The 17,943-nt window shown below is 41.7% G+C and overlaps 2 protein-coding genes across 3 annotated transcripts; one reads left to right on the top strand and one right to left on the bottom strand.

The window, feature by feature from the left end:
* The first annotated feature begins 2,418 nt into the window (after positions 1-2,418).
* On the top strand, positions 2,419-4,570 carry LOC117837247 (F-box/kelch-repeat protein At1g22040). Of its 2 annotated transcripts, none has more exons than XM_034716838.2 (2): positions 2,419-2,574; positions 2,856-4,570. In XM_034716838.2, exon 2 carries the CDS (start codon positions 2,881-2,883, stop codon positions 4,306-4,308), a length of 1,428 nt encoding a protein of 475 aa, XP_034572729.1. In that variant the 5' UTR covers positions 2,419-2,574; positions 2,856-2,880; the 3' UTR covers positions 4,309-4,570. The 2 variants fall into 2 exon arrangements, with proteins under 2 accessions (XP_034572729.1, XP_034572730.1); XM_034716839.2 differs by having other exon boundaries at positions 2,460-2,579.
* Positions 4,571-5,820: 1,250 nt separating this feature from the next.
* Positions 5,821-17,740, bottom strand: LOC117837246 (uncharacterized). The gene is made up of 11 exons (XM_034716837.2): positions 17,432-17,740; positions 14,724-14,886; positions 14,347-14,547; positions 14,071-14,193; positions 13,886-13,923; positions 13,689-13,803; positions 9,124-13,608; positions 7,329-7,448; positions 6,698-6,805; positions 6,466-6,608; positions 5,821-6,369 (listed from the first exon to the last, which is right to left on the bottom strand). Exons 2-11 carry the CDS (start codon positions 14,799-14,801, stop codon positions 6,138-6,140), a joined length of 5,643 nt encoding a protein of 1,880 aa, XP_034572728.1. The 5' UTR covers positions 14,802-14,886; positions 17,432-17,740; the 3' UTR covers positions 5,821-6,137.
* Positions 17,741-17,943: the final 203 nt, after the last annotated feature.

The raw sequence follows: 17,943 nt of genomic DNA, 5'->3' as shown, positions 1-17,943 counted from the left end.
ATGAGTAGCAACGGCGCAGTTCTTTTCTATAAAAGAATTCTAAAATTGAGAATTTCTTAGTAGATAATGCTTTGTTACTGTCTTAATGAGTTGTTTTGACCCTTACATGTTCATATTGCACTAACAATACCTTAGTCACTTGAAAAATAAATGCAAATAAGAAGGAAAAATAATGATGGCCGTCAGCTTATTTTAGAGTGATTTTATAGATTTCATGTGAACCATACCCTAGCCTCCAATTCCGTCTGCCTAATCGGGGAGCCAAAATGCAATTGGACAGTATAAGGAAATAAATGAGGATGCTGAATAGTTCATGGCCTGCCTATGCACTTTACTTTAAGTTAAATTTCCCAAAACTACATTGTTCTATCGACATTATCGTGGAACTACATATTTAAGAAGTTTCGTAACAAAGCTAAATATTTAATATGTCAAAGGCTCACAAACTAAAATTTAAGAAATTTTGGTATAAAGCTACATATTTACTATGCAATACATGGTAAAAGTACAAATTTAATAAATCAGTATTTCACAAAACTATAGATTTTAGATGAGTGAAACCTACAATTTTTCCCAATAAATTTCACGTTAAATCTGTAGCTTGTGATGCTATGTCATGGTAAAACTTTAGTTTTGTGATAAAGCTTATTCAATCCATATTTTTTACTATTCTTTGACACACTAAATCTGTAGTTTCCTTATCCAACTTATTTATTTTTAATTTTGCGATAACAACTTATATAAACAATATGTTGTTTGACAAAATTTACAGTATCTTATTGAGCTTATAAATTAAATCTTAATTATATATGCTAGTTTACCATATAAACTAGACCAAAAATATGCCTGGTGCTTTATCTAAGTCCGAAGCTACGGGCTACTTTTTGATTGCTATACTGAATCTACAAGGTGTTGCGAAAGTCTATATATCGGTTAGTGTAAGACTTTTCTATAATGGTTCTTTAAACATACTCCAAGTTAAATTAAAAATTGTAACCCTCTTCTTTAAAAATTGCTATGCTTACCCTTCGTCGTTGCGTTCGTGGCTTTATGTCACTAGGATGACGATTACATATGTACGCAATTCTACGTTCCTGTCGCTTGACTTTCTAGAATCCAGATTAGCATGTACTATTGGTGGAGAAGCAAGGCCTCCTTAGTCCCAAAGTTTTGCACTTGACTTCCTACTCGTCTCCTTCACTTTCTTTTTTAAATGGTAAATTTGTCTACTATATACTAAAAGGCATGGTTTGGTCTATATATATGACATCGCACTTGTCGATTTTGCGTGGTGAACAATGCAAATACGTGATTTTGTCTATAGGATACTGCATGATGTCCTACGAAAGTTTGAAGAAGTGTTTTTGTCTACAGGACACACCGGCCCTGAGGTGTTTTGCAAACCAAATCATATGTATAATTGGAGACTACAGGCAAAATGGACAAGTGCAGACCAAGCTACATTAGTGTCTTGTAAACAGATTCCTCTTTTCTAATACTGCTAGTTGGGCACGCTTGACTTCTTTGGCCCATCCTTAGCACCATTAGTTTTATAAGCAGCCCGTGATTAGTATCATACCGCACCAGTTCGTATAGAAGTTCTAGCATATAATCCTCTAATCAATTGTTGTTCTTGTTAACCATTTGCGAAGTGAAATTTTCTATGCTCCAGGAGAAATTGGCATGTTTGTTGTAAAATCCCCACGTATACCACCTGTTTTCTTAGTAGAATGTCTTTATGAATAGCACTTAGCCAATTAGACAAAAGCAGTACGATGGAGGGTTGAACATGAGATTCCGTAGAACTTCCTCCGCTCCAAATTGTAGATGGTAGTAAGCTGAGGATTCCTTTGCAGTTTTTTTAAGAACTTAATTCTGATAGAAACTCACAAGTCAAAAAAAAAGATATGGGCCCGTTCGGCGGCTGCAGCTGCTCCTGCAGTAGCCAGCGTTTAGGCTATTGTAGCAGCTGCTACATGTCGGTGCTATTCCATTGCTCTGCTTGTACTGCAAGCCGACACAGTCGAGCGGCTTGTTTGCTAGCTGGCTGCAGCTCCAGCCGGAAGTAGCGTAGCCGAGCAAGCTCTGTATGTTTTGGATGGTGATGAAGAGATGCAAATTTTGTTTCATGCATAAATGGAGGAATTTCACATGAACCCGTGCAATTATTATACGATTTCTTTAAAAAACTATAGTTATAGGTCAACTGCCGTCTTGTAGCCCAGCTGTGCCGTCTGCCACCACCGCTTATCTAGCTAGCCTGACATAGGTATAACTTTTCTTCTAAACTCAAATCAAAATTTTATCGGAGTTATTAATGGTGTTGGGGGGAGAAAAATTATCTGAGTGTGATATTGTACTTTTTTTCTAAAAAAATGTTGAAGAGAATAAGAAAAGGTCGGCCAGTGCACGCAAAGGTATAAAGAAAAGCAAAACCCTGAAAGCTACCGGCAGTTGGATGCCAAAATAAATACCTCCCCTTGCCATCTCCTTCATCCTATTCTTGCGTGGATGGGAATGCTCAACACACTACCATAGGCGCCGCTCCAGCTCCTCCTTCCCCTGCGCTGAATGGTAAGGTGAAAGTTCATGTTCCGGATCACTAGGTCGGTAATGCGCCCGATGCGCTGTGGTCTTCATGGGATTTCTGGGCCAGGAATCGGGCGTGTTTCTTGGGAATTTGAGGACAATTTTAGAGTTTTGGTGACCGTGCCTTGGGATTTGGCAATTTGGAACCTTAGATTTTTGTTTTCTCATGCTGTATGATTTCTCATAGGTTTTAGGTATGTAATTGCCGTATTTTCTCCATTTTTCCTGCTCAATTTGTGCCTTTTCTCTATTTGATTTGTCTGTAGATAAAAGTTGCCAACAAGAGTTCAAATGGGGGCGTTCTTGAGCTCCCCAACCAGCAAGAACCAGCCACGGGAGCACGGCGAAGCGCCGGGACCAGAATCCACGAAGAAGCTGCGGCTATCGTCGATTCCTCCTTCTGGCCATGACCACCCGCGGCTCATCCCCGGGCTCCCGGACGAGATCTCGCTTCAAATCCTCGCGAGGATGCCGAGGATGAGTTACCTGAAGGCCAAGATGGTCTCCCGGAGCTGGAAGACCGCCATCACCGGCGCGGAGCTGTACCGTCTTCGGAAGGAGCTTGGCGTGGCTGAAGAGTGGTTGTACATTCTGATGAAAACGGCAGACGATCAGAAGCTGGTTTGGCACGCTTTTGATCCGGTTAGCAACCAATGGCAGAGGCTGCCACTCATGCCTGGGATCAGTCATCGGAGAGGAGACTGCAGGAGTGGAGTCCCCGGGTTGGGATTGGGGGATCTGGTGAGCGCTGGCATCAGGATCTCCGATGTTATCAGAAGCTGGTTTGGTCACAAGGATTTGTTAGGCAGTATACCGTTCTGCGGCTGTGCCATTGGCACCGTTGATGGCTGCCTTTATGTTTTGGGTGGCTTCTCTAGAGCTTTCGCGATGAAATGTGTGTGGAGGTATGATCCCTTTGTCAATTCATGGCAGGAGGTGAGCCCAATGAGCACTGGGCGTGCCTTTTGCAAGACTAGCCTGTTAAACAACAAGCTTTATGTTGTTGGTGGTGTGAGCAAAGGCAAGGATGGGCTAACTCCACTCCAATCTGCCGAAGTGTTTGACCCGGCAACCGGGGTTTGGGCAGAAGTGCCAGACATGACATTCTCCAAAGCGCAAGCTCTACCGACTGCCTTCTTAGCTGAGTTACTGAAGCCAATTGCTACTGGAATGACCTCATACAGAGGGAAGCTATATGTTCCTCAAAGCCTTTATTCCTGGCCCTTCTTTGTTGATGTTGGTGGGGAGACATTCGATCCTGAGACGAATTCATGGGCGGAAATGCCTGTGGGCATGGGTGAGGGTTGGCCTGCAAGGCAGGCTGGAACAAAATTAAGTGCTGTTGTTGATGGGGACCTGTATGCCTTGGAACCATCAACTTCTTCTGACAGTGGTAAGATAAAGATCTATGATCCTCAAGGGGATACTTGGAAGGTTGCAGTAAGCCAGGTACCTGTTGGGGACTTCGCTGAGTCGGAAAGTCCGTACCTGCTTGCAGGATTTCTTGGGAAGCTCCATTTGATCATCAAGGATGTGGATAACACAATCATTATGCAAACAGACCTTCTGAAGCCTACTGATTCGGCAGCCCCTTCGGCTGGCACAACTTGCCAAAATCCAGATGTCTCCTTCGAGAAGGAAACAGATGTTTGGAAAGCCATCGCATCGAAGAATATTGCAGTTGCTGAACTCATCAGCTGCCAGGTTCTCAGCATATGAGTTTGTAAATTCGCGTTGCTCTGGATCATTGTGTCAATTATGAATATGTTTCTGCCGCACATCTGATCTCGTCAGGTAACTTGTTGGGCCTCCAACCTTGAGAACAGATGATCTGCATCTTGTGTTACAATTGTGATCAGTGAACTGCAGAAAGTATTTCCACTGGCAATGTACATATGTATACCCAATTTGTGTAATCCAATTGTATAAGCATTTGCTTCAACTCTTATCTATGTATATAACATCACACGGATTTGGTGGAGGCCGTCGCGCTTTGTCCAATTCCGAAGGCAACAGCGCTGAGTGAATCAAGAGTACTATCTGAACCCTGTTCATTGTACAAACTGTTGTAAATTCTAATGTTCATTCCTTTTTGTCTGATTTCTTAATGGAAATATGTGCAATGATCTCAACAATAATCCATCTGGACATTGTTTTAGTTATGCTGATATTCTTATTATCCCTCAAAAGAGACCTGCGTCTTTGTTTTTGTTCCCTCCATCCAGTGACACCTTCCAGAACCTGGAAATGTTTTATTTTGCTTTATTCGCATAAAAAATTAACTTTTCGCTTTGTTCAGTTAATGTTTATGATTCTCTTTGCCACATCACTTCCGGTGCATTTGTTCTTCTCTTGCCAATCTAAAGTTAACAACGCACTGGATTGGATACCGGTTTGCCTCACACTTGACGAGGACTGGTCCGGACTTGCTTAGAGTCTTGGATCTGTTATGTTACATATGTTCTTTGATTGCTCATTCTTTCTTTGGTTTGACATGGTGGCACCTAAGAGTTCCGCATCAGAACATAATATGTTGTGGCATCTTAGGAGTGGAGTATACCAGTATGAACCGGATCCATGCTTTCCTGATGCTTTTCGCACATTTTGCTTTGGTCGCCGGCTTGCCTTGAAACTGTTGCTGGTCAAAAATGGGAGGCGCTCCAGTACAGCCGCTGTGATCTGCAGACTTGGGCGTGGTTTTTCTATTGACTCCTGATGTCACTTGTGCAATGTTGCTATCTGTCAATTGTCAACAATAACTGTGAACAGAAAATTTGTAGAAAGCATCTAATGACTGATGTTAGCAGGTAGCAATATTCGCATCTACCAAAATGGCGGGCAAGATTTTTCAAATCCAAATGTATTTTCAAATTTTGCCTGCTAGTTGTGCATTTTTCAGTCGAGGAAGAATCACAACACTGAATAGAAATAGCTGGAATTTTCAACAAACACCGTAGGACCAAGATGTCAACACCTTGCTGGTCTATCTGGTGAACATATCAATCAAATTATTGAATCTTAATTACACGAGGGAAGGAACATAGTTTGGTTGACGTGACTAGTTCAAGAGTTTAGAAGGTCAAAAACATGATGTACATCCTGAAATAATACCCATGTTAAAGACATGCCAGTATTACATAGGGATCTTTGGTTTTCACATCAGAGCTTCATGCCGAAGAAAAGAATAGCAGAATGCTCTCTGTTAGGCAGTACCAACATCAGATCAAGGAGTGGTCCAGTCAACGTTAAAGATTCTATATAAAAAAAAACTGCAAATTGCAATCAGCAGATGTGAATACCCTCTTCAAAGGCTGCTGGTTGTTGGCACAAGACAATTTTCTAACAAGATTGTTTCTGAGCTGCAGGGGCTTGTACAAGACGTTACATTTATGTATATCACATTCACATACAACTCTACAATTGATACTGATGCTGAGATTGTACTGATATTTACATTACAAAATGTTTCAATGGCCGTCGCAGAAGATTGTTTACAAAGACTGCAACTGGCTGACATTTTTTTCCTTCTCCAGTTTTCTCTTTGGTTCCTATGATTTCCACGGTGATCGGTTCTTCAGATTCATTTCGAGCTTCTGCCTTTCTCCCTCCACCTCGGCAAATTGCACACTGAGCTCTGAGTACCTGCCCTGCATCTCTTTTAGTTCACTTTCTACTGCTACCTGCCTTCTCTTCAACTCGATAGTATCTTGTATCAGTTCATTGATGTCCCTGAAGCTTTGGAAGATTGCTGCCTCGTCATTGTGCTGCTTCAAGAATGAACTAACAAGAGGCAAAGAGAATCAATAGATATAGTGTATTAGTGTTTAATCAAATTTAAAATGAACAGCAAAAATGCTTGTTGAATGTACAAGTTACCTCTGGAAAAGGATGTCTGTTTTCTTCTTTGCTTGAAGAGCTTCTGCGAGTTCGAGTTCCAAAGCAAGTACTCTTTCCAAGGCATTGCCAGATCCAGGAAGCTCTTTAAATGAAGGAAAAATACTTTCCAAATGCTCATTTGCCTAAAGTAATACCCAATGCAAAAATGTGATGAAACATGTTGGAGTACAGCCTGTACAGGTCACGTTTACTATAGACACTGGAAACATACCATATCAAGTTGTGATAATGTCCTTTCCAAACCACTGAGTGATGGATCGATTAGATTAATATCCAGTGGAAGAAGAGGAGATAGATTCTCATTCTTCAATCTTTCCAGCTGCATATAAAAACAATTTTCATTAAAACCAGCTCCCTTCCATATCATGCAACACATTAGTATGATAATGTACAAAAATATAGTTTCTTAATTGTCCAATGGTGGTTATAAACCTTCATATACTGAGTTATATAGTACCAAAGACTCATGTGTTACTGTGAATCTGTGTTGTTGAGTTTATGTTACCAATCAATTATCGCATTATTTGCAAGTAATACAAATATGGTAAGCCAGCAAATTTCTAATTCAAGCTTTATCCATTGTGTAACATGAGCAAGCCAGCAAGTATGGTGCATCACATCACCTCAATTTTGTGATTCATATAATGACATTATCTCAGGACCCTGAATACATGTACTAGCATCTGTATCTTTTCGCCTCCAGTTCTCCATATAGGAGCCTGGGGAAGAAATAATAATACCGAAACTGGTAGGAGCCCTTTTTTCCATATGAAATTTGCTTTTTCACATGATATCCGTTACAACCTGAATGAAATAATGCACCAAGAGAAGTTCCATCATACCTCCTTCTGGAAAAGGTTCAATCCAGTTGCTAATTTCTTATGCTCTCTAGAAATATCTTTGATGCTATTGTGGCCATTCAAATGATTCTCTATTGATGATTCACATTCCTTATCGCAATTCTGTGGAAATAGCAAAATAAAGTAAGCTGAAAACATTATTCGTTGTGGAACAAAAGAATAAATAACCACAGATATAATGAATTGGTGTCGAAAATACACACTTGGCTATGTCCAATTATCTCTAACATATTTGCTTGTCAGTAAGAAAACAGGTAAAAGCACAACGTGTGATCTATAATATTAATCTAAGTCGTTTAGGATACCAACAGGGTCTACAATATGAACTTCTGACTAGTCCTTTCTATAAAATATGATACTTTGAAATAGAAGTTATTATAATTATGAAAGTGATCCCCATGATGAAACTAGTGAAATCAACCCTATGTTGCCAATCTACGTTCTTTAGGGTGTGTTTGGTTTGGGGATCGAACCGGGTTGGAACGGGTTTGACCCTCATCGACCCATGTTTGGTTGGAAATGCATCTGGGTTGGGTCGGACCCAGGAGGGAATATTCCTCTTAGATGCAGGTCGAATGCATCCGCCCAAAACGAGCGGATGTACTCGACCCACATCAACGCCATCCGTGCCCGTTCGTGTGTGGGGCAGCGGCAATAGGCAGGGTAGGGGTGGGGGCGGCCTCCAGTCGCGCGGCCGGGACGGCGATGCGAGGCAGAGGGTGGCCGGCGGCGAGTCCGGACGGCGGCGGCTCGGAAGAGAGCGCGGCGGGGTAAGCCCGGGAGGAGGCGGCGGCGACGCGCGGTCGGGACGGCGACGCAAGTTAGAGGGCGGTCGGGGGCAGCGCTCACGCGAGGCAGGCGGCGGCAAGCTGGGTAGGGGCGAGCGGTGGATCGGGCGGCTAGGGATGCCCGGTGGGGAGAAGTGGACAAGAATGTTGGATAAAAAAATTATAGTGGATGACATGTGGGACCCACGTACAACAGTTACAAACGGTGTTAAAATGACATCCAATCGACCCGTCTCAACCCTTTCAACCAAACACTAGATGGGTTGGACCCATCCCTTTCAACCAAACACGAGATGGGTTGGATCCAACTCACAAAAGTGGAACGGAGCCAACCCGTTCCACTTGGTCCCAAAACCAAACACATGCTTACATATTAATGGTCGAAGTGAAAAAAAGTTCGACTGAATGGAGTCACAAAACAACTTACATTTCCAATCAGTAAAATTAACCAAAATGAAAAACTAACAAAAAGCTACTTCAACTTGAGAGCGAAAGGGACTTATACTACCTATATCTACTTGGGAGTTGGGCCTGGCAAGGTTGGAATTTGGTCCAGCTTTGGCTTGTCCAGGGCCACACCAAGCTTGACCAGTAAGTCGGACAAGCCCGCTAAAATCCCAGATGCACTCAAGCAACTCATCAACATTGAATGTACACCACTTACAATCATATTACAGTTTTAGAATAATATATTAGTAAGCTGACTTAAACTTTTTGACATGTCAGAATGTTGACCAATTCCCTCACATACTAAATAAATATCTATTTTATGTGCTAGGCATTGGCCTTATTTTTAAATTCCATGTTCTGGGTCATATTTCCCTATGCCTCAAGGTATGTATGACATGCCATGTATTCAAGTGTTGTAATGTGCTACATGGTTTACAAAGTTAAATCTGGCAAATATTTTGTATGATTTTCTTTTCAAGGTTCTGCCATAAGCATGGCAATAACTACAATAACCCAAAAACAATTTGTGGATTGATTACCTCTGAGTTCTTGCTCACTTCATGCCCACCAACCTTCCCAACATCCTCTGCTTCTCGAGACAAATTTGATGTCAAACTTCTGCTCTGAATTTCACATTCCTGTAACTCTGAATTCATTTCTATTATATTTGGTGTAGCCTTTGAGACGGACTCAGCCTTGCCATCTCCAAGAATATGCCCGACAGATGTGCTTCCAGGGGTGCATGATCCAGAGCTATCATGTGATGTGTTATTGTCTGTTAATGCCATATTCTCCAATAACTTCTTAACCAGATCAAGTTCCACCCTTATTCTGTTACGTTCCTCGCTGCACTCTTCAAGAGAGACTTCAATCTTCTGCTTTTCTTCATTGCAGCAATCTAAGTTTAATTTTGTGCATTCTAGTTCTGTCATCATGCTGTCGTATGCATTTGACAGTTCTCTTTTATCAGCTGATAAATCCTGCATCTCCACCTCCATTTCAGAAATTTTCATCGACAACTCTTCAATTTTCTTAGCAAGAGCAATCTCATTTTTCTTCCCAGTTTCAACATCATCCAAAGCACTTTGCAGCTTCAGCAGCATCTCTTCAGCATATTTTTTATTGACAAAAACCTGACCTTTCAGCTCCTGAACCTTCGATTCATACTGCTCCTTAATAAATGCAATTCTAAGGGAATCTTGCATGGCGTGTAATGATCCTTCTTTCTCCTTTCTTCCAGCTTCAGCCTTTTCTTTTAATTCTCTCAAAATGATCGACAAGTTTTTGAACTCTTCTGCCTTCAGACTTTGTTCTGCAAGTTTTTGGGCGAGATCCTTGTTCTGTTCAATTAAATTTGTCAACTCATGCCTTTGATTCTGGAGCAATGATGACATCACAGTGTGTTGTTCCTCCAATTTTGACCTAAGAATAATGTTTAAAATTTCAATCTCATCTTTTGTTGATTTCACATTATCAACCTGCTCTTCCAGATCTGTCAGCAAGACTCGAAGCTGTGAAATCTCATCTTTATCCTCCAATACTTTATCACTGTTATCAACTGCTATATCATGAGACTTGTTATTACTTACTTTTGTCAATGCTTCCTCATGTACTTTCATAAGATCCTCAAGTCCTTTCTTCTCTTGAATGACACTGCTGTGGTTGATTTCAAGAGAATGGATAGCCGCTTGAAGTGTGCTATTTCTATCGGCTAATTCTGCTTGAGTAGACATGTGAACCCGTAATAATTCATCAGCATCTTTGTTTTTAAGTTCAAGTTTCTCAAAGTCATTTCTTAACATATTAAGTTGCACAACAGCCTCTTTTACCTGACTTCTCATATAACTAGCTTCAATTCCACTGGAAAGCATGGCCTCAAGAACTATTCCTAACTGGTTTTCCAGATTCGAAAGCTGGGAATGAAGAGAGAGATTTTCACAGTTGAGGTCCCTTTGGATTTGTTCACTCTTTGAGAGTGCATCTTTCATTATACTGTTTGCTTTTTCCATGTCCAAAAGCTGGTCCTTCAGATGAATTGACTCTGTTTTATGCTCATCAAAAGAATGTAGGACCTGATCTTTCTCACCAAGCTGTGATGTAAGACTTGCAAGGGCAGACTCAAGTTCTTCCTTGAGTATCTTTTCTCTTAGCAAATTCTCATCAGTGCATCTCAAATCGTCGTGTAAACATTTGATCTCACTTTCCCTTTGCACTAACATTTCATCTTTAGACTGTAACAACTGGGTCAAGGTTCGGGTATCCTCCTCATGTTGAGCAAGACTTATTTTGGTCCTCTCAAGTTCCTCTACAGTGACAACAAATTCTTTCAATTTTTCAACAAGAGCCTCATTCTCACTAGTAGCATGCTGTAGCTCAACTTCCATTTGTGACAACTTTGATGTTAAGCCACTATTAGTAATGGAATATTTTTCTTGAGAATCCGAGCTAATCCTAAGTTTGTGAGCCATGTCCTGCAGTTCTTGCTGAAGCTTCTCTACAAGTTCCTCAGAAAAGTTTAGCTTCTGTTTTGTGGCATCCAAATCACATACATACTTCTGCTTCATATCGTGCAATTCTGATTCGGCCTTCTCTGACCTTCTCTGAAGAGCATCACACATTTCCACTACTACTTCCTTCTCCTGATGAACATGAAGCACCTTGTTACATGTTTGCTGATGGAAGAGTTCCAAGCTTTTCACAACAGCAGTATAATTCTTGCTCTCAAGTTCATGCAGTAAAGATGCCTCATCTAAGCCTGAAATATTGACTTCCTTGTTAAAAGACATAATTTTAGAGCATAGTTCACCCAGTTGATCTTGAAGGGATGTAGAAACCATCTGTATGTCATTGTTTATGGAGGATTGCTTATCAAACTCATCTTTCATGGCCTCAAAACCTTCTCTTAATGATCTGAGCTCATCCTTAAGCTGGTCAGTTAGTAAACTTTCTTTGGTTAAAAGGTTCTCGAATCTCTTCTTTTCTTCAGCGCAAACCATGTACTTGCTTTCACAGTCTCTATGTTCCTGAACAAGTCTTTCAGACTCCGTGAGCTTTTCCACAAACAAAGCATTTTCAACTGTAATATCATGGAGTTTTGCTTCTAATATTTGGTTCTTCACAGTCAGATCATCACACTTCAAAATATATCCTGCTTCAGTTTCTTTGACACTTTTGGCTTGGTCCAATGCAGAGTTCAACTTGAGCACTAGAGATTGTGTAGCATCATTAGAGTCATGAAGCTGCATTTCTAACATGTGCAACCTTCCCTGCATGCATTTAATTATATCCAATGCAGCATAGTGAGATTCACGTAGCACATCAGAGAATATTTGGCACTCCATGCTGGCAATAAACATATCTAAAAGCTCAGACTCCATAGCGTGAGAGGTTCTTTGTGGCCCTTCAATGTTTGAGTGATTCCCCCGTGAATCAGTATTACTATGTACATGAAATTCTGATCTTGCACGGAGCTCTTCAATCTTGAATGACCTAAGATTTTTCTGGCCATCCATTTTGTCAAGAGTGCCATTGTCTGCTAAAAACACTCGAGGTTCTTTCTCTGCGTATACACCTTCAAGTCTAATTTGTTTGACACCAGGCCTGTACTGTTCAGGTTCTTTATTGCCACATAAATCTGCTACAGCAGAATGTTCTTCAGACAAACTATCAAAATCTTCTAAAAAGGATTGCTTTGCTAGAGTTTCGTTTGACTCATACATAGAGAGAACCTGAAACGACAGTAATTCAAGGTCTTTCTGTAGACGTTCCACAGCTGCAGAATAATTGAATCTAACCCTTTTGAGTGCAGTTTCCGTAGCAATAGCCCTCCTCTCAAGCTCCTTATTTTGAGCTTCTAAAGCTGTTCTGTCCTCAACAAACCTCATTAACTGATCGTTCATTTCCTCATGCATTTTTTGCTTCTGAGCTTGGAGAACAGAAACTGTGTAGAAGCAAGAGTTGTGTTCTTTCCTGAGATTTTCGAATTCAATTGCTGTCTGCTTCTGGCTCTCCTCAAGCTTATGGATAAAGGATTCATAGTAACGCTCCATCTGGCTCATCTTCTCCAGGAGATTCTCCTTCTCTGTTTTTGAGTCCTCCAGCTTCTGCAGGAGCTCACACATCTTCTCCTCCATTGTGCCTGTACTACCACCAGTACTTTTCTTGAGGGTAACATGATGTCCTGAATTTGATAGATGACCAGTATTTAAGAGTGGACCCAAATGTTCTGCACAGTGATTTTCTTTCATTTGTCCTGGCTGAACTCCTTGCTTGAGGTTCTCAATGACACGCTGAAGTGCCCCCAGATCAGTGAGAAGAAAATCAAGATCACTTGCTTGTAGTCCATGGAGAGCATTGTTTCTGGTCTGCTGCAGTTTACTTTCTAGAAGCAGCAAACCTTGCAGCCATTCTGTTTGGAGATGATGAGCGGAGTCGGTAGCTTCAGCATCAGACTTTTTCTGTAGGAGTTTAGAAGATTTTATTTCTTCCAACTCTTGTTTCAGATTGGAACATTCCGTTCTTAGCAACGATACTTCAGTAGTGAGCTGATTCCGAGACATAAGTTCAACGGCAACCTGTTGGGCAAGGCCTTGTGTCTCAGTGCCTAATTTGTCGGTAACATGCTCCAGAGATGTTGCTTCTGTCTTAAGCTGAGAGAAAGCTGACTCAGCCACCTCCAATCTGGTTCTGAGCCGGTTATTCTCATCATGAGCAGCAGCTAGATCTTTATCAGCAGAGTACTCAGGACTCCAGCCATGAGTCCAGTCACTGCTCCCCTGTGGTGAAAGGTGTTTACCCCGATGAGCTCCTTTCTCTGGTGTAGGACTTTGACTGGTAGGACAAAGAGGTAGGTCACCTGAGCTCCTAAAGCTACTGATTTCATGTGAACCATATGGATCATTCTTTTCAGTAAAAATGCCATCTGAAGTATGTGACGAATTTTCATAGTCTTCAGTTGACCCTGCAGAATCTTCTACCGACGGGTACCCCAGAGAAGTTTCTTTTAGCTTAATCCTTGCATTAACCTATTAAGCATGAGACAGGAAAGTCCATCACCAAATGAGAAGAAATAATGCTGATCAAATCATTAATATCATTTACCAACCTTATCAGTGCCAATGTCTGATGAGGCCGCAGCAACTTCAGCAGGATCATGACTTCTTTGGTTCAATAACTGTTGAGAACTTCTGGCACCAGTTTCCCTTTGCTGCTCAAATTCTCTGTAGTAAACAAGAATTTAAAAGGATTAGAACAAATCGTTTCTTTCATAGAATAAACTATATTGTTGCATAGTGAGCAAACCTGAAACCAGTTTTTGTAGTGAGAAGTTGTGCTGTGATCTGAAATGGTTTGATCAAAGAACCACGTTATGATAAAAAATAGCCAAGATTCCCACAAAACTGTCGAACTGATTCTCATCATAGAAAAACACTAGCCTATTGATGGCTGCTGGTATAGTAAAAAGAAACGTTTTCTAAGATTCATACATGTAATAGCGTCCCAAAGTCTGAACCACGAAGAGGAAGTGCTATTGAAGCAGGCTTCAACGCTTCTGCAAATTCGGCAAGATTGACATCAACCTCCCCAAGAATACTAGAACGTGAAGTCCCCTGTTTTAATCACGGATATGGGGAAAGACAGCAAACATCACTCATTATTAAATTCTTCCAGTGCTTATTTTGACAGAAATAGACATATAGGTTTAACAAGAACATTGAGAGAGACAGGAAGAAGAACAACATTAACCAATTTCTAGAACACACCATGGCCACAACAAGCTTATAGAGCTTGTCATCATATGTCTTAGTCCGAGGATCCTGAAGAAGCCGTGTTGCTTCATAGATAGGATCTGGCCATTTGCAGCTTCCGTTCCTGACATTTGCTTTATTTGTTTTTGCAGTCACCTTCCCTGTATCAGCAGAGATGAAGGACAGAAACAGTTTGTCCCATCCTGTTGATGGAATCTGCAACCAAAATTTTTTAATGTAACAGATTAAGCAAGCCTGCTTTGCAGAAATAAGTTATGTTTGCACAACCAAGACTGGTGAAAAGAATGTATAGTTTGCCAAAAAGAATTTTTCATATGAACAATCAGGAGAAGAAGAAATAATATAATTAAAGTAAATGTATCAGAACTCACATTTGTAGCATGGAACTGCAGCCGGAATACAACCTTGACTTTGGTCTTTTCAATCTTCCATTTTGGTACCCTTGACATTGTGACAGTATAATGACAATTCCCAAAGAAGTTTTGCAGTTTAAATGTCTCTCAAGTGTAGAAGGATCAACATTCTTCCTTTTGTCTGAAAGCAAAGGTACACAAATTTCCTCAAATCAATTAATGCAATTCATCTTTTTTCAGATATAAAAGGGGCTTTCTTCCAGGGAGCAATTCATTTTGAACCAAGCAAACTTATCTGGAGCACTTGGGCTCCAAGGAAGTGCAAATTTTTCCTCTGGTTAGTTGCACATAATCGATGTTGGACAGCCGATAGACTTGCTAGACTCGGCCTTCCCCATCCTGAACATTGCTCCTTTTGTGACCAGGAGGATGAAACAATTCAGTACATCTTGTGTACATGTGTTTTCTCCCAGCAATTCTGGCATCAGCTGCTGCGCCGTTTTGGACTCCCTGATCTTGCTCCTCAGTCTACCTCGGGTCCTCGGCTGGGTTTTATGACTGGTGGCAACAAGCGAGTGGCATGTTCAACAAGGAAGCTGGGCGGGGATTTAACTCGCTGGTTGTGATAGGGGCTTGGATCCTTTGGAAGATGAGGAATGATATAGATTTTAATGGTGCCTTGCCCAGGATGGATCAGGCGCTTCTCCTTGCACAGGATGAAGCTGATCACTGGATGTTGGCAGGCGTAAAAGGCCTTAGTTGTCTGGCCGCTGCTCGATCTGATGGTTAGCAGCGGTGGTTGGTTAGGGGTGGTCGCCTCATACTAAATCGGGCGCGTATGTAATTTGAGTCCCAGGATGGGTGTGTGGTGTGCGTTTGTATGGCTATTTGAGCCTTTTTCTCCTATCTTAATGCAATGATACGCAGCTCTCCTGCGTATTCCAGAGAAAAAAGATATAAAAGGGGTAAAATTCGCACAAAAAACAGAAACAATCAAGTATGGACCATGTTCTGATGACAAAGAAAAAAAATAAAAGAGATGAAACAATAACAGTAACTTCCATATTCCTGTGTAAGCTAATAATGCCTGACAAGTGCAAACGAAAGTCCCAAAACACAAATGGCTGGTAAACTTCTTTACAGCAATCACACAAAAAGAGAAATGATGAAGTTGAATCGTGTAAGCCCTTCCAGATTCCATATCAGTTCCTTATAAAAAAACACCTGTTTATCAGCAGTACAGTATGTCCATTCAAATGTACAGCATAATGCAAAATTGAAAAGGAATCAATAAATAAACTGCTTTGTGCAATTCTACCTACAATAAGAATCTCCTCCACCTTTTGATTTATGTGACTTTAAGGCCACAACATTTAGAACATACTAACTTTTACTAGCATGTGGCTAGTTGAACTGATGTGATCCATCTATCTTAAAGATCCTAGTTTGAGACAAACTAAGAAGGATTCAAACACCACTAAAGAGGATTAAAACTAAGCCAAACAAACACAGGGAAGACCATGTCGAAAAGAATCCAATGCTATCCAGGAAGAGTTCAGATGTTTCGACAAAGAATCCCATAAAAGTTGTACTTCAACAGTTAAACAAAATATCATACCTGACTAACCCATTAAATCATAACATCCAACTAACCAAGATCCACTGAATCATAAAGAAAATATTGAAAACTCCGGATTACTTCCAAAAAGCTCTCGCCTTTACACTAAAGATACACTTGAGTTGAATGTGTGTCCTAGGGACCCAGAAACAATAAAGCCCATCAGCAATGTACAAATGACCAACCAAAAGCATTTCCAACTAACTGCAAAAGCTGAGATTTAATCATGAAGCAAAGCCAGCCAACTCAGATCCACCAAACCCTCCAAAAGCCACAGAAATTTTCCAATTTATGATTTATACAGCACCTGAACCAGCATGCTAGTACAAGATCCAATGCTGTGAGTTAAGCATACTGAAATGACATGCCATAATAACCCAATAAAAGTTCATCTTCAAGATGCAAGTGTTTATCGATGCGGAGACAGCTTTTGGCCCCAAAAAACAAACACCTGCAACCTTTTGCACGTTTGCCCTAATCACAGATCATTGAATACAGAAGGAGTTCCGACAAACCAAATTGGCCGGACGATCCCAAAAGAAATCACTCGCACCTACTAAAGTATCTAATCTAACAACTGACAGACTATGGGGAAAAGTTCTCACCTTTTTTGCTAAACAGCTCCCCAACAGCCTACAGTACATCTGTCAACAACACTTAATCGCTTGTTCCAAATGCTACGAGATTTCACAAAAATATAAAAACAAAATGCACGCAGTGTATTCAGATCCACCGAAAATAGCAGCAAACCCCCCACATTTAGACAAAAAGTCCCCGGAAATTCATTTAATCACAACCTATGAGCTAAAGGCAGCCACAAGGTCCGGTTTTTCCTCCCAAGAATCCAGAGAGGCACAAGCGGAGAGCCGCCGAAAGCAGCTGCTAACCTCGCCGGCCGCCGAAAGGCGGAGCATTTGGCAGGGAAGAAGCAAGATTTGCGCGGAGAATATCGACGGATCCGAAAGGAAGCGTGCTAAATCTAGGCCCGGCATTCGGCCGCTCTGGAGCTGCGAGTAGTGGAAGGAGCTGCCCGAGTTTCCCATCGATCTCACGGCGGCGGCGGGGGGAGGGGGGACAGAGAAGAAAATAGCAGAGCATTCGTGCGAACCTTGGGTTTCGGAAGATCAGCTTCCCTCTTCTGCCTTTCTCGGCAACAGCAGAGCACCCGAAGCAGCTCCCCCCGCGCTGGAGCACGCCGCCGACACGAACAGAGTCTCCGCCGCGCCCCCCGGCGCCGCGGAGCCGCCGCTGGTAGCTCGGGTTTAAAGGGTGGTTAGGCCAGAGAGAGAGAGAGAGAGAGAGAGATTACTGGAGGGAGCAGGCGCTACTGTGGTGGTACTGATCTAGTTGCGGGGGTTGGTGTTTAGCAGCGTGACCGCAGGAGAGAGACAGGAACAGGACACAGAGGCTGAGAGGGAGAGAGATTTAGGCCTCCCTTTCGAAGGAGCTTCGGCTTCGCGTAATCAAGATAAATTAAGGAGGAAGTGAAGCTGGTGAAGTAAAAAAAAAGTGGTTTCCCGCGGCTTCGGCTCCGCTGCCCGTACCAAACGATAGCCCTTGCTGGGACGCCCAGCCCGCCAAAGCAGAGCGATTTGGGTTACGATTAGAGTAGATTAAGCG

This window comes from Setaria viridis, chromosome 9 (assembly GCF_005286985.2).
Source record: "Setaria viridis chromosome 9, Setaria_viridis_v4.0, whole genome shotgun sequence".
Classification (NCBI taxonomy): Eukaryota; Viridiplantae; Streptophyta; class Magnoliopsida; order Poales; family Poaceae; genus Setaria; species Setaria viridis.
Note: the sequence above shows the minus strand (reverse complement) of the source record. Positions and strands in the feature narration are given on the sequence as shown.

What these genes read in the sequence shown, in the direction of transcription:
- LOC117837247 (XM_034716838.2), top strand. Translation starts at nt 2,881, where the DNA reads ATGGGGGCGTTCTTGAGCTCCCCAACCAGCAAGAACCAGCCACGGGAG.
- LOC117837246 (XM_034716837.2), bottom strand. Translation starts at nt 14,801, where the DNA reads ATGTCAAGGGTACCAAAATGGAAGATTGAAAAGACCAAAGTCAAGGTT. An exon ending in CAGACATTGGCACTGATAAG is followed by an intron (nt 13,609 to 13,688) that starts GTTGGTAAATGA and finishes CATGCTTAATAG; the next exon opens with GTTAATGCAAGGATTAAGCT. An exon ending in AAGTGAGCAAGAACTCAGAG is followed by an intron (nt 7,449 to 9,123) that starts GTAATCAATCCA and finishes CTATTTCCACAG; the next exon opens with AATTGCGATAAGGAATGTGA.